This window comes from Syngnathus leptorhynchus, chromosome 21 (genome assembly GCF_054491065.1).
Source record: "Syngnathus leptorhynchus isolate UIUO chromosome 21, UIUO_Slep, whole genome shotgun sequence".
NCBI lineage: Eukaryota > Metazoa > Chordata > Actinopteri > Syngnathiformes > Syngnathidae > Syngnathus > Syngnathus leptorhynchus.
Genome location: NC_141215.1, coordinates 2,623,336 through 2,638,831, shown reverse-complemented (window position 1 = coordinate 2,638,831; position 15,496 = coordinate 2,623,336). Strand labels below are relative to the sequence as shown.

General features: G+C 43.9%; 1 protein-coding gene across 3 annotated transcripts in view; it reads right to left on the bottom strand.

The window, feature by feature from the left end:
- wnk1b (WNK lysine deficient protein kinase 1b) overlaps positions 1-15,496 on the bottom strand; it is a 39,000-nt gene that overhangs the window by 22,592 nt on the left and 912 nt on the right. For all 3 annotated transcript variants that reach the window (XM_085902483.1, XM_085902481.1, XM_085902482.1), the window contains exon 2: positions 12,366-13,695. In XM_085902483.1, the coding sequence (XP_085758609.1) occupies positions 12,366-13,208 (843 nt within the window). In that variant the 5' untranslated portion in view covers positions 13,209-13,695. The remainder of the gene's footprint in view (positions 1-12,365; positions 13,696-15,496) is intronic.

Here is a 15,496-nt window from a genome sequence, read left to right as displayed (position 1 = left end):
GCGCTTCGGATTCAATATGTAGGTCGCAAAATAGTATCAATAAACTGGAATTCCCCTCCGAGCTAATGCTATTAGCAAGCGTATTAACCTAATACTATTATTGGGCCTCAAGTGAAGGTGTTTTTTTTTTTTTAGCGTTCAATGATTTAACAGTCATTTATATAACATGGGACTCATGATTGTTTACAGGAGTTGATACTTTATGATCCGTCTCCTATGATGGCGTTAACCTGAGAACAAGCCACTTTCCAGACGGCGGTTAATTTATGAGACGAGCGAGTGTTTTTATGGAAGCAAACGGAGGGTGCATCATATTTACTTTTCAAATCAGTGCCATGGTAACTTGAGTCACCGCAAAACAACTTTTGGAGCGCCAATGATGCAACTCGTGTACAACATCCAAATCAGGCTCAGCAAAAATCCGACCCGATTTGATTTTTCCCTCCTCGACCTGCATGCATTCCGACCCGAATTTCAAGCGGTTATGGTTTAGGCCCCCCCCCCACTAGTGTGTCAAAGAGGGTGGGGGGGAGCATCTGTTGTGAATAAGAGTGATTGAAAGGGGGGGGATGAATGACTTCCAGTAAGTGTGAAGGGGCGGGGCTTAGACTGGGCTCTCATAATATGCACAGTGAGGACCTTCAAAAACATTTTAGGTGCGGGTGCTAAAGCCCGAAGGCAAACATAGCGATTTGAGTTGACTTGTTGGCGGCCTGCTGCTATATTCCAAATGTGTTTGCTCCATCTTTTTGTCCACTCTCTCTTCCCCTTTGTGTTTCTCTTTCCACTCTCCTGCAATGCCCCCCCCACCCCCCTTCCTCCTCTATCATTCCTTCCTCCGACTTAGGTGGTTTTCGGTTTCCCTTCAGTCACCACTCTACATATTGCAGTAACCAGGGCCATGTGTCCAACTGAAATCTGACCTAGTTGCGGCCGAATAAGGAGTCTCGCCCGTTGAAAATGTGGCCAGGCGAGAAGCGTTTCCGAGCTTCGTTGCGTTTCGTGCGGCACCTCCTCTTCCTTAAAATGTGACCAAAAAAATAAAAATTAAATGAAGGCCAAAAATAAGTTACAACACATTGTCAGGATGGGTTTAGTTTCAATAACGACGCTTATGTCCTCAACAATAGGTGCCATTGCGGCCTGACACTCATTGTTTCTTTGGCCTTCGCTTGGCTGTAGAATACAAACAAGGATAAAAATAAAAAAATATGGCAGCAACCCAAAAATTTCTTGTAATCCAGAAATTGTTGGCATTAGGTGCAGCATTATCACAATCCAAGGAGCAATAATCCTCAACTGGCAAACTACTTAAATATCCAAACAAAGTGTTAATTCTGGGCTTTTAAAAAATAGAATAAAATAAAATGAGCAACCAACAAGGAGCTCTTTTGTTCCACATGCAGGAAGCAGCCATCCAATTAAATCGTGTAAAGGAAACGGGCAGCTAAATCGCCATGTCTAGAAACAGGATTTAATTTATTAGAATTTTTAATCTGTCATTAAACACGCAATTCAATTGAACCAATTTACACTATAGTGCTGAAACGATGAATTGAATTTCCCAAATAATAGGATCGCTAAAAAGCTCTCGACACCCATGTCACTCACCGCACCCGTTAAAGCCACAAAATGTAAGTCAATTTTTATAATTCAAATTCAATTTATAACTTTGTGCAACATTTTTTTTTCCCCACACCAAACTCCTTCAAGCCTGCCTTGATGGACCTTTGTAGCCCCACAGGGTGGAAAAAGTTTGTCGTCTAAGTATAGCGCGAGATGGCCGGGCCGCCGTGTTCGCACGTCATAAAGCAGCGAGCCGCGTGGCTGCACATGATCCATTCAGCGCTCTTCTTCTGTCGGCGTTTCCAAAAACGGCGAGGGCCAGAAATGCCGGGGTTGCTCGAGTAGATCCGACAACAAGACCTTCATATACAAGAAATATTTGACATCCTGTGTGACCTTGAAACCCTCGGTGTGTAATTTCAATCTCGGATGATCTAACGCGAGGGTTAGGAGAAAATAAGCGAGCGGGGCCGTTCCAGATAAAACCATTACATAATCTGGCAGGAGGATCCTTTTGCACGCCGTTAAACATGGTGGGCCCTGCGCTTTTCACGCCCAAGTTAAACTTTAGCGCGTCTCGGATTTCGCTTTCATCAGCTCGCCGTGGCGGAGAATCAAGACGAACGATAATAATAGCAGAGCTCACCTTTTATTCACGTTTATTAATCGGCGGCCATGTTTACGGATAGAGCGGAAAGAGATAAGTGGAAGAGGATGACAGAGTTTTATTGGAATGGGAAATAAAATTGAGGAACTGTGCTGACCTCCACCAAGGCTTCCAGTTTTTGTGTAAGGTTCACAACAAACCATTATTACGTAAGCTACTTTCCACGGCGATACTATATCACCTTGACCCTCATTAGATGCCCGTTTCCTCCATTGCAGATGGGGGGGGGGGGCATTGGTGCGGTGACTGATTAGCGGCAGGAGAGGAACCGATTCAGGCGAAAGCCGAGACGTTAAACAGATACGAGCTACTGATACGGGCCGAGCGCCGCAAAGTGAAGTCACTCTCTTTTCGATGACTAACGGGTTGATTATAGGTTAACGTGATCCAGATGAAAGGGCTCTTTGAGCAAACGCTATGACGTTAGGGCGGTTGCAGCAAATGGTGTTGAAAACCACGCGAAGGCGGACGGACGGACGGATGTGAAATTGCGGGCTGAGGAAATGGGCAAAACATGCCCAGGGTCGTCTTTCCTGCTCGGATGACACACGGGGCAAATGTTCCACATAGTGCTGCTCGATTATGGAATTAAAATATCAATCGTGATTTTTATTTATTTTTTTTGCCGATAATTGAAATCACGATGAGTCAAACGATTGTTTATTTTTGGGTACAAAACAAAAAAATATATAATAAAATATAAATAAGTATTAAGACATATTTATTTGAAAAAAATATGACTCGTGATTTTTTTGCCGATAATTGACATCACGATTTGTCGAACGATTGTTTATTTTTTTGGTACGAGACAAAAGAATATATAATATAAAAATGTAAAATATAAATAAATATTAAGACTAATTTATTTGAAACAATCATTATGTAAGATCATTAATGGACCAAACTTTTTTTTTTATAACAATGCAAAAATACTGTATAAATTCAAGAATAAGCGTCCTTGTATCAACAAAAAATATCTATTGGCTATTAATACATATTAATAATCGTTTTTTTTTTTTCCGATGATGCCAATTTGGTAATCGTGGAATGTAATCATCGGAACTGTAATTGAGTTTCGATTAATCGCACAACTCGTGAGGTTACAACTTAATGCGTTAAGAGTAGCAAAACATATACGGTGGAGTGATGCAATAACCCACAAAGACACACACAGAGTGGGTCAGGTTGCTGCGGCGGAGAGACAAAGATGTCAATGTCACAATGAGTCAGTGTCGAACTTACGTCACCTCAAAAAAATAAAAAGCAAACACAGCCTTTGTTGAGCGAAATGGTTGTTATGCAAGAACCCTAAGGGGGTAACAAACAATTTTTTTTTTTTTTTTTAGGGAGTAAATCCTCTTTACTCTCAATCTACAACTCAATTGGCTTTGGAATCTTTAAAAATAAAAAAAAGTGACTCAAGCCTGAAACTTGTTATTTCAGCTGCCTGACTTTGATTTAATAGTTAGCAGACATTCGGTGGATAATTACAATAACTGTCGCCTCAAAAGAGACAAGCTCTAATTAATCCCAAAGTACACCCGACTACGATTAACTTTACAATAGTCGAGCGCCATGTGGGCATTCGAACCACGGGAGCGGCCCGCAGGTTTCTCTTTAGCGCAAAGGACAGAAGGAGACGAAGCGAACAATAGCGTTTTGTATTAATACCCGCTTAAAATATCCTTACAATGAAGAATGGGCCATTATGTCAGGGAAAGGAAAACTGGAGCAGCTTTATTATTATTATCTTCTCATCCAGCCTGACGTAAAAATAAGGAATAATAATAATGTATGTGTATACTCGTTGCTAATGGTGCACGTCGACTATTGACAGCTAAGTCGGATTTATTCAGGTGCAAAGTTGCTTGTGAGGGAAGAAAAGAAGGATCGGGGGCGCACCTGTCTACACGCCGGATCGTGCCAACACACACACACACACACACACACACACACACACACACACACACACACACACACGGCAGCATCAGTGAGTATAAACACTTATGTTTGGAATTCCACTTTGAGCCCTTCTTTTGTTTGAGCAAAATAACTCACGCAATCGCCCGTGCTTTTTCTCCGACTTATTACGCGATATCAAACATGAAAATGATGTTGTACGGGAATTGCTGTGCCAGAATAAAGAGGCATACTCTATGATTTGACCTTGGATGACCTCCAAAAATGAGATATTTCAAAATAACTTGCAATTTTACATATTGGTCCCCACATTACCTGATTTGTAAACACACATATACACACACAAATTGGATGGAATATTCTTGGGAAGTTGCCCCCCGCCCCCCTAAAGTGACTCAGAAGTTGACCCAGAAAATGACCCCTCAATGTGTCTTGTGTCTTTCTAAGAATGTCAGTGTGTGTCATGGACAAAAATGACTTGACATATATTTCAACTTGAATGCTAGGTTCAACGCTTATGTGTTTTTTGCACACTTGTTTATTTGCAGTCGACTTCCATTTATTAATATCTGCATGGCTGGAAAATGTCCGCGGGTGTTTTCGGGTCCCCGCATGTCAAAAATCTAAATTAAAACCCAAAAGCTGAAAATATGAATCATGTGACACTCTCGCTGCCGCTTACACCTTCAGCCCACGGGATGGCTATTTTTAGAAGTACAGAGAAAAGAATGAACCTCGGAAGAGCAAAGAGAGCTGCGAGCAGAATGACAGCAGAGACAAAAAAAAAAAAATCCCATTGAGTGTTGCTAACGATTGCTAGCACATATTGTTGCTAGCAACCAAAATCACTTTAGCTAACAGGGCTATGATGTCGCATTTGTAAAAATACTGTTAGGTTTATGCAAAATAATTTCATTTAAATGACTTATTTACATTGTTGAAATAAGCTGAACTTCCTAATAAGCGCATAAGATATGCTAGCCTTAGCCACAAAGCTAGCAGTCATTTAAAGCCCAAAGACAAATTCCACTTTTGGCTCTTGTTCAATATTCACATTCATGGCGATTTATGGTAGTTCTCAAGCACGGCCTTGTTTTTTTTTTTCTTTTTAATCATCCCTTTCATCCGATCCAAGCTAGTGAGCTGAAACGCTGCTAATGTTTGGGCTAATTAAGGACATTGCCCTCTACAGCAGAGCAAGCAGGATTTCGAGAAAAAGAAGAAAAAAAAAAACCACCTTCTCACATTTAAGCTTCAATCCTGTAAAGAAATGTCAGCAGTTCTGAGCTGCTGTTGGCTCACGGCTCTTTGTTGAGGACATGCCACCTTAATAATACCCCACACTTCTGCCAGCTATTCCGTGGAATGCCCCCCCACCCCAATAAAAAACAAGACAGCTGCCAAAAATCCACAACAATAAATACAACGCATAGCTTTCGACTCCAGTCGGTCCAGTTTGTTTCGAGAGATTTCATCGCGCCGCGACTGACGACGTTTATTAAATTATCTTTTGCATTTGCGTGATGTGCTGACAGCCTAATAGCCCGGGCGGGCTTACAAAATGGCGGTGTTGTATGACACAAATTGCAAAGGCGTTGTGTTTTTACAAAATGATATCTTGCTTTACGTTTTGCGTGTATTTACATGTCGGGTACTCGACAAAGACTTTCCCTTAAAAAAAAATGACTTTGGATATTTTGGGCGGATTAAAAGGAGATGTACTGTACATTCCTGTAGCTACGACGACCCAATACTTTTGCTCACGATGTGTAAATTATCGCTCTTCTGTGCAACGTACCGTGACGTAATCACAAAATAAAAAAATAATGTTTTGCGGGTACATGATATATCCTTGGCCCCGTGGCCCCCCCTTAAGAAATAAAATCCTAGCGCCGCCTGTGTGTATATAGGAACTTTTCTATAGAATGAAACAAGCAGAAATTGCTGTGCCATTCAAAACTACAATGGAAGAATATGTGAGCTGTCTTGTGAAACATTTCCCCCCCCAAGGGTGTTGGACAGCATCTGGAAATGGAGCACAAAAAGAGGAGGGGGGGGGGGGGGGGGGGTTAGACAGTTCCTAAAGTGCTCAGGTTGTTGAATGGGCCAAGCTTCAGACCACAGGGGATCTAAAGTCCATCCAGGCGAATTCCACCTCCATTGCATCTCACTAATGTCTTTTTTTTTTTTAATCAAATGCAAATGGTGAACTAATTCCAAAATAGATTCTATTTTGCATGTCCTTTTTTTTTTTTTTTAAATAAATCCACAACCAATGTGCTTGATTGTGTCATTTTACTATCTGGAATCTGCACGTGCAAACTCAGCATGGGAAGTATTCCCGATCAAATATTCATGCGGTTGGAATGGAAGCAAGGCTTTCAAATCAGCACGCAAATGCTCATAAAAAAAAAGCCACAGACTCTCAACCCGATTCATGTCTGACTTTAATGTCGATTTTATTTCCACACTTGCTCCTCCTGCTGTTTTAGTCCCTGCACATTTGGCGCTGCCCCCCCCCCCCCCCCCCCTCCTCCCCTCGGAGCGGGTCAACGACAGGGCGACAGGGGTTGAGCCGTTCATCACCCGGCGACAAAAAGGATGAAGAGTGGTAAACAAACACAAGCGACCCCTTTTGGAATCCAAAATGGCTGCAGGATTATTTGGATTGACATTTTTAGGCCGGAATTAACAATTGTCGACAATAAGAGGTCGATTTCCACAAAGTAGACTTTTAACTCGTTCACTGCCATTGACGACAATAGACGTCAAAGATTCGTTTCAACATCTTATTAGCCGTCAAGCTACACGTATGACGCAAATGTTGCGTTGAGCAGAAATAAATGACTTTTTTCTAATATTTACAATCGAGATTGGAACCGGTTCATTGCGAGATAAGCTCTATTGGTACTTCCCGTCTTATCATCGAGGAACGCTAATTTCTCTGATAAGTCCACCGCCAAAGCGGTAAGGCCCGTTATCGAACACGCGGCGCATGAAATCCAAAGAAAAGCCGACCGATGAGGTTGATCGTGACGATCGGGGCCGCAAATCACGCAGCTGTTTTGTCGCATGGAAGAAAACAGACTGGGACTTTCCACCCTGTCGCCTCCCGTCGTTCAAGTTCAAAACGACACCGGGGGTCGCGCGCGCCTCGTGACCTCGCGCGCTGCCGATTACGTCACGCTTTTCTGAGGGATTGACTCCTACTAATCTGTCCCGGGAACTTCCCATTTCACAGAGTGAGTGGTTTTACTCAGATTCATAAATTTGAACTGCAATTTTTTTAGAAGTGCTACATATCGGTTGGTGTCATTGTGTGCGCTTTACTTTAACCCATTTGGCTTAGGTAACATCTCAGCAGATGCCATTCCAACGCTGCGATGCTATTTTTAGGACAGACGCGAGGAAGGATCTCTTTGTCCCGTCTCTGTCTCAGAAACAAAGTGGAGGCTGGCGACACGATGAGCCGATACGCAACACAATATTTGATCTATTTTCGATCCACTTAATAAACTCCTGTAATTTACTCTGCTATCCCGTTATAAATAAGCGAAGGCTGACGGTAACAATGGCAGCTGTCGAACGCGATGGACGGTGTTGTTTCTCTAAGGGGGCGCTAGTGAGTCAAAGGCCAAATTGATTTCCCATTCATTTCCTCAAGCGCCGATGCCCGCAAAATAATGAGGTGGACACAATAGTATGTGACCCCCGCCCCCCTAGCTCTTCAATGACATCTTATCAGAGGAATGTGGGGAATCTGGGAGGGACAACCTAAATTCCAAAAACACACAAGAATGGGACAAAAGTTGCAAAGACAAAATAGAAACACTCGAACTAAACAGCCTGGGATGTGCACCTACTTGTGTCATTTTACGCCGATTCGGCAGTTTATTTTTAGACTGGCGCAGCTCGATTACAGACGCAGTCATTTTTTTTTTTACATGGCGAAGAAGTCGTCCACGCCCCAAAATTTTCATGTAATCCGCCAGCGTGGCTGATTTAGAGCGCCTCGTTGTTGCGTCGTGGAAAAATCCCCCTTCGACAACCAGCTACATTATTTTTTTTTTTTTGCTGGTTGTAAGATGCTGTTATTTTTTTTTTTTTAACCATTCAAATTGGTCAAAGGAAGACGTTGGGGGGGGGGGGGGGTAAGCGGTGGATTAAAATGGCGCGACAAGCAGATGAGTAAAAGGGAAATAATGAGATGAGCAGAACTAAATGACAAATCTGATTGGAAAGAGCAAAGCTTACGCGGGTGGGGGGGGGAGTAAGGGGGGGGGGGGGGGAGCTTGAGCCTTGTCATCATGTTTCACTGTACAAGCCATCTAACATCTGCCTGATGCATTCGCTGCCCCGGTTTCACCTCGTAAAACACAAACACACGATGGCCCGCGTCTATCCGGGAACTGGGCAACACAACCTCATTTCAAATCCTCATCATTATCGAACGCATTAGCCAAGTTTGCTAACTGGAGCTCACAAAGACATTTTTTATCTCTCAACTTTAAGTAGTGGAATCGACACTGATGTCATTCTCCAAGGCGGAACGGCCTGACCTCGCCACGGTGCACTACAGGAAGAACACAGAATGCTGGTTTGCATATGAGGAAGCATCAGCTGCAGTGCCTTCCTTTTTGTTACTCACAGCCGGTTGCGATAGAAAGTCACAGAAAGGTGATGGCGAAACGCCGGAAAACCAAACTCCAGTGTTGAGAACAAATGACCAAATCATTCCGACCCGAAACTTGTATCCGGACGGCCAATTAATGCTTAAGGAATGCTTTGGGTTCTTTGAGGCAAGAATAACAAAGAGTTCCTGGCTGATTCTTTTCTTTTTTTTTTTTTTTTTTTTTGTGAGATCTCGCATATCGGCGTCGTTGGCTGCGGAACGCCGCTCGTAAATCCAGCAGCTATCACGGTAACACGTGTTGCCGTCGGTGTTTTTATGCGTCGGTGATCAATCTGTTGGAATGTGGTTTAAGGAGCTATTAAGGAATTGCTGCACGCTGAGTGTTAACCTGAAAAACTCATCATTGCTCCGCTTTTACCGTAATCCCTGAAATAAACGTCCCCCCCCCCCCCCCCCCCCCCTCCCTTAATATCCACTCTGTCATAGTTAGTCATCGATAAGATCAAATAAAAAGGAGGAATTCAAAATCTATTTGCTAACTGAATCACATTGCTAATGTCTCAATGTTGCCCTTAAATGTCCATCCTGTCATTGTCCATCTTGTTATCGTCCACCCTGTTGTTTTTAGTTGGGCGATAAATATCAAGTTCAATACTTTACAATTTCTAATCATATAGAATACAGAGTTACATTTTTTTTTGGCACTTTGATTCCAAATCATTCAAATAAACAGACTATAGGATTTATAGCCAACATTTAAATCCACTTGAAAAAAGAAAGTTCAAGTCTATAGGCGCTTTAGGTCATAAAATGTCTACGTCAATCAATCGAACCCGCTTACTGTTTTGTCAGGGAAATCCGAACCTTTAGCCTGACCGCCCCCCCCCCCCAAGGAGCCCACTCGTATTTATCTTTCACCGAGATATACGACGCCACAATTACGCTTCTTTATGCGCTCTATAGTTCATCTCTCCAGACGTTATAGATTGCAGACAGACTGGCTGCTTTTTATGCCAATAACATGAATTTTATGAGTTATTTTTCAAAGGGGGGGGGGGGTTAAAAGTGATCAACACGATACAGATACTAGCTTGTACGAGCGCAACAGAGAATCCATTGTGTGTGAATAGAGGACATGACATTATTAAATCTTGACTAACATCTCCAAAGCGCCAAAAGCTACTTCCAGCCTTCATACGTGATCATTTCATTATGTAACCGACTTTTATGAGGGAAAAAAAAAGATGTAAAGTGAAAATAAGTCTTCTGTGACACACCACGGACAATTTTAACCGTCCCAAATTTGAGTGATTCAAAAAAACGACGTAAAAAAACGAGGCTTCAAAAAAAAAAAATAATAATTAAAGCCGCGCGCGACGAGGCGCTCTAAAGCCGACACGCACGCTTGCAGTTGGACTTCAAAATAATTTTGACTCGCTCTTCCAGCTTTCTTGGTGTGTCGTGCGCACACTCGAGGCTGACAACGGGGCGCTCTATAGTGGCGGAACCTTCCAAAAAGTCAAAAAACTAATTTTCCCTAAAAGATGACCTTAGGGCCGTGATTTAGTGACCGTTATTGCCCCAACTCGTACCACAACCCCCCCCCCCCCTCCCCAAAACTGTGGAAGTAATAGTAGTCTCTGTGTGTGTGGCAGAGGAGGAGGGGGACTAATCCGCCTTGTGTTGCTGTTGAGGCAAATTTCAAGGTCTCCGAGTGCCTAAAGGTCACACATATGCAGACATGGGTCCCCCCCCCACACACTCAGCCTTTTGGTCTTCAGTTTCTTCTCTCCCCCCATTGCTTCCTTTGTTTTCACCCTTCCTCCTTACCATTCTCCCTCAAACGTCCCTCCCTCCAAACAAACCTTTACTCTCCCCAGTTGTTTTTTTTTTTTTTTAAATTGGAGCTCAACCCCCTCCGAACGTCGTCAAAAGGCTGGACATGCTTCGTGTGATTGCCAGTGACACCATTGGGCCCACCGCGAGCGCAGACGACCCCCGCCTGTTTTTTATCTACCAACTTTCAACCTTTTTTTTGCATACAAATGCTGCTTCTCTTCTTTTTTTTTTTTGATCCTGCATGAAGATAAGATAGTGGGCTCTTTCAGCACTCCACCTATCTGTTGGGCAATCTTCCTCACGTAGGATTATGCAAACTATCTCCGGCCATCTATGGATTATTCTGGCGGCCAGAATAGCACGCTGTCACCATATTGAGTACATTCACGATTTAAAGTGAGTAACACGATAAAGGTTATCAATACTATCATGGCGTTCCATATTGATTTGATAAAAATTCAAGGTGCAGTTGTTCAACGTAATCATCCAAAAATATTCCAAAATAAATTACTAAAATATTTGATGGAAAAAAAGAGAAACAGAACAGAACAGAATAGAAAATGACAAAAAAAAAGTAAAATAAAAAAAAAAATAGTAAAGCAAAGCAAAAAATATTAGACCAAGAAATTATATTTGAGGGAAAAAAAAAACATTGCAACAAAAAAGTTGCACAAAATGAAAAATATATGAATAATATAAGGTAAATTAGTAAATAGTAGAAAAAAGCGTTAGCCCTAAAATGTGACAATAATAATGGATGTATGAAAATATTTGGGTTAAAAAAATAGGAACAAAAAGCATTATTCAATCTTATCTAAATACATGTTTCGCCCCTTATCCAAATGTAATCAGGGAACTCCCACACATCTCCAGTTGCCCTGCGTGAACATACATGCGTGTCGACACGTCTGTAACTTTACTCCGGCCACATGTCAGCAGTTGCTCAGCATCGCCAATTGTAGCGAGAATCTGTAGGGACCGACTTTGCCGTGGGGGTGGGGGGGCTTGCACTCTTACATAACCCGCCATAGATCATCTTTAAATGGAGTGTTTTCACACCACTAATCCAGGATATACTCGATACAATTGAAGCATCTTTAAATGGAGTTGACAAAAACCTGCCCGGCGCGGCGGCGGCGGCACATGAGGCGCGCGACCGGGGGGCTCAATGTTTGTTTCCTGGTAAACAAAGCGGCGTTTCCAAGGCGCGCGGCGGCGGTGCCGCATCAGGCCAAGCTGATTTTAGCTGCTGGGACTGCGGGAGCCGCGAGCAGCATCTTGTGACACAATGAATGGGAGGAGGTTGGTGGTGGGGGGGTCTCACCTGATCTTGGGTGAACTTTCAACACCACAACAAAGTTTTAGTTCATTTCCTTCTTTGGAATGGCTCCACATCCATCCAATTTTAATTGCGGGTGTACGTTTAGTTCTTTGGCGGCGCTTCAACCAATACGTCATTTGACCAGCTGGGACTGGTGAAATCCAAATGAATTTCTCTTTTGCGCCAGAGTTCATCCGGGAAACGGGTAACATTTGCTCGCCCCGCCGCCTGACACATCCTCTATGTTGCATCAGTACGCAACAATGCGGCAAGAGCATCCTGTGGCGGCTCACGTGCCACCACGTCCTGTTTCGCACTGCGCTGAACGCTAAATAAGCCTGACAGTCAGTCATCAAACGCTCGCAAGATGGTGGAAAACAAAGATTTTTTGAAAAGACGTCATGAGAGTGAGGTCATACCTGCAGCTCGCACCACGCCACTTCCACCGTCGTCTCCGTATCGAGTCCCTTGTACACCGTCTTGAAGGAGCCTCTTCCGATCTCGATGTCGAATTTCAGGAAGCGTCCGTCCGGCGACGTCCCGACCGCTTTGGTCTCCGCCTCCTCGATATCCTCCTGCACTCGCTTCTCGGCCTCCCGTTGCTCGGCGCGGGCTTTAGCTAGCTCGGTTTCCCGCTCCTTCTCCTCGGAAGGACTGCTGACCTTTGTGTCTTTTGCGACTTCCTGCGTGGCGTCGTGGTGTTTGTCTCCTGTTTTGTTGTTGACATCTAATGCTGTCGAGCTGGGGTCTTCAACTCGTTCTGTACTATGTTCGATACCGCTACTAGTAGGACTAGCATATGCTACGCTGTCCTTGTTTACATTTTGAATTGGACCCTCTCCAGATCCTCTGCTAAGCGCTAACGCAGACTGAGAGGTGGCGCCTTCATGAGACGGTTCCTGGAGAGGCCCCCCGGCATCTATCTCTGTGGGTCCAGGCCTCGAGGGCTGAGGAGCAAACAAGGTCGGCGACATGAGGATGGCGGCCCCCTTACTGGGCAGGTCCAAGGCGGTCGCGTTGGAGTCGCAAATGACACTCCGACGAAAGAACCGGTGCTCGGCCGTCTTGGAGTCTCGCTCCATGGTGTGCCGCCGCTGCCGCCGTTGGACCTCCGGGTGGCCCTCCAGATGCCCCTCCAGCTTCTCCACCACATGCGTGTCCGAACTGGCCGATCCGTTCACATTCTTGCGGGGGTTCTGAAGCGACGGCGATGGCGGGGCCGGGGCGACGAACGTCACCGCTTTGTTGTTGCTTTCGGACATTCTTCCCCCCTCGGTTTGACGGGAAGAACTTGATTCTAGTTTCAAACCCTTCAACCTCCAATAAAAAAGCCAACTAAGCAGGAACGGCAATGGAACATCCTCCAAATAACATTCTTGTGTTGTGACCTGGTTCAAAAAGACAACCTGCAGTTCCTGGAAGTCCCTTGTGATGGCTCAAGGAAGCCCCGAAAGATGACGGGGGGCTTTCCTTTGAAGACCAGGGGGGTCAACGGGCAATTAAAGGAAGGGGGGTGCAAGCACTGCAAGGAGGTGACGCTTGTGGGATCAACACCCAAATCCATCCTGCTGCCAACATCCAGTGAGGATCCACCAAGACATGGACAGGCAAATGAAGTTCTCAAGAGAAAAAGACGTTGGGAATCCAAGATCCAGGTCCAGGGGGACTTGGCCTCTGGATGCGGTTGCTGATTAGCAAGGCCCAGCCTGGCCTAAGCTGACCCGGCGTTGTCCGATTCTGTCCTCGTCACTGGAAGTAGAAGAAATAAGCATTGAGAAATTGTTTGGATTAGTCTGGAACAAATTTCCAGCCTCCGACATGAATACCAACAAACATGTGACTCGTTGTTTCCGTGTTGTCCGTCTGCTACGACCTGTTCCGTGTCATTGATCAATAAGACGACCGAGTTGTCCCTGGCTGCAATGGCGGTAAGTAAACATAGCAGGAGGAGAAGATGGATGCAGCAGTGAAGTGGAACAATGAAACAGAAGGAAATGTTTGTTAAGAAGTGGCAACAATGCCCGTGTGCCTCTTTGATGATTCGTCCTGGGAATGCCGAGACAGTGAGAAAAAAGATTTTTCGCATTTCGTAAAAAGACGTAAAAAGTATGACTGTATAATTTAGCTAACGTGATGTATTACAACGGAGAGTGTAAGACAAGCCAGAACTTCCCCAAAAATGTTTGAATGTCAGCTCGTGTCAACTCGGCCCTGATCACTGGCGCATAAAAACTCCACTGAATCGCTCCATGTGTCAGTTTTAATACGCGATGTACAAACGCGAGGCTTTAATTGCTCGGCGTTCCCGATTTATCCTAAAGTAACCGCAGCCTGGCTAACCTCGAGGTTAGTCTGCTTGCCGGCCAGTTAGGAGCTTTTGGGAAGAGGTCACCTAAGTCTGGAAACCACGTGAGCTATTTTTATCAGGTTAGTCAATTTGCTTAGTGCGCAAAAGGAAAACTTTTTTTTGGGATACATTTTTACATTTGAAACTGATGTTTCAAGAACGACGGAAAAGAATGTGATGATTTGAAATGCTAACATGGAAGTTGGTCAAGTATGATTTGATGAGTGGAAATTAAAAAAATTACACCGTTTATGATATGAATGGTGAACAAAATGCAAAAGAAGTCATTGAGTCTTGTATCTGTTGTTTTGTAGTTTGTTACAAGAGCAAAGAAAAACATAAGCCTTATAGGAAAATGAAGCTTCAAAATTGCTTCATGAACCAGTTGTTGTATTTCTTTATTCCTCTAGGTGGCACTCTCTGTTCAACATTGCCAATTGTTAAAGTCCTTAATCAAAGTCAACAGTGCCATTGAGAATAACTGCTTCATGAATCAAATTTGAAGCTTCATTTTCCCATCATTCAAAATTCAACTGTCATTTCATCTCGACTTTTTTTCAATTTACAAACTGGCTCATCTTCCCCAATAAATTGATTTGATTTGATCTGCAAATCGATAAGCAACCACTTTTTTTTTTTTCTTTACACAAAGACTCGAGTGTTGTCAAATTGTCATCTCGGCACCGCACCAAACTCACTCAAGAAAATTCAACCTCACAGCCTTTTTGGAGGAATATAAACAAGTGCTGTAACCACTTTGTAAACCGCTGCAATTAACTCTATGATGGACACCCCACCCCCTTTTAATACGTATAATGAACCCTTCAGCTACTGCTTGCAAACGGATGCCTTGCAGGTTTTGAGGGAAAGTCACAGCCATGTTCCAGCCCGCCATCCAGGTGCCAACAGTTGAAGTCATGCGTGAGACAATCGGTGATGTCAAGTCATGACGAGGACGCCGGCCGGCCGGCCGCACAGCTGTTTATCTCATCTGTGGCCAAAAGGCTTTTTTTTTTTCTTTTTTTTTCTGTGATGTAAAGTAGATGCATGCCACATTCTCTCAATTTGGGATTAAATGTTGGGCTGGGTTAAATGATTGAAGTCATGGATGACATGCAACTGTCATAGGAAATGAACCACGAGGTGTTCTTTCGCTCTAATTTCCTAACAGTGATGAATGACACAGGCGAGAAGTCAAGAAAA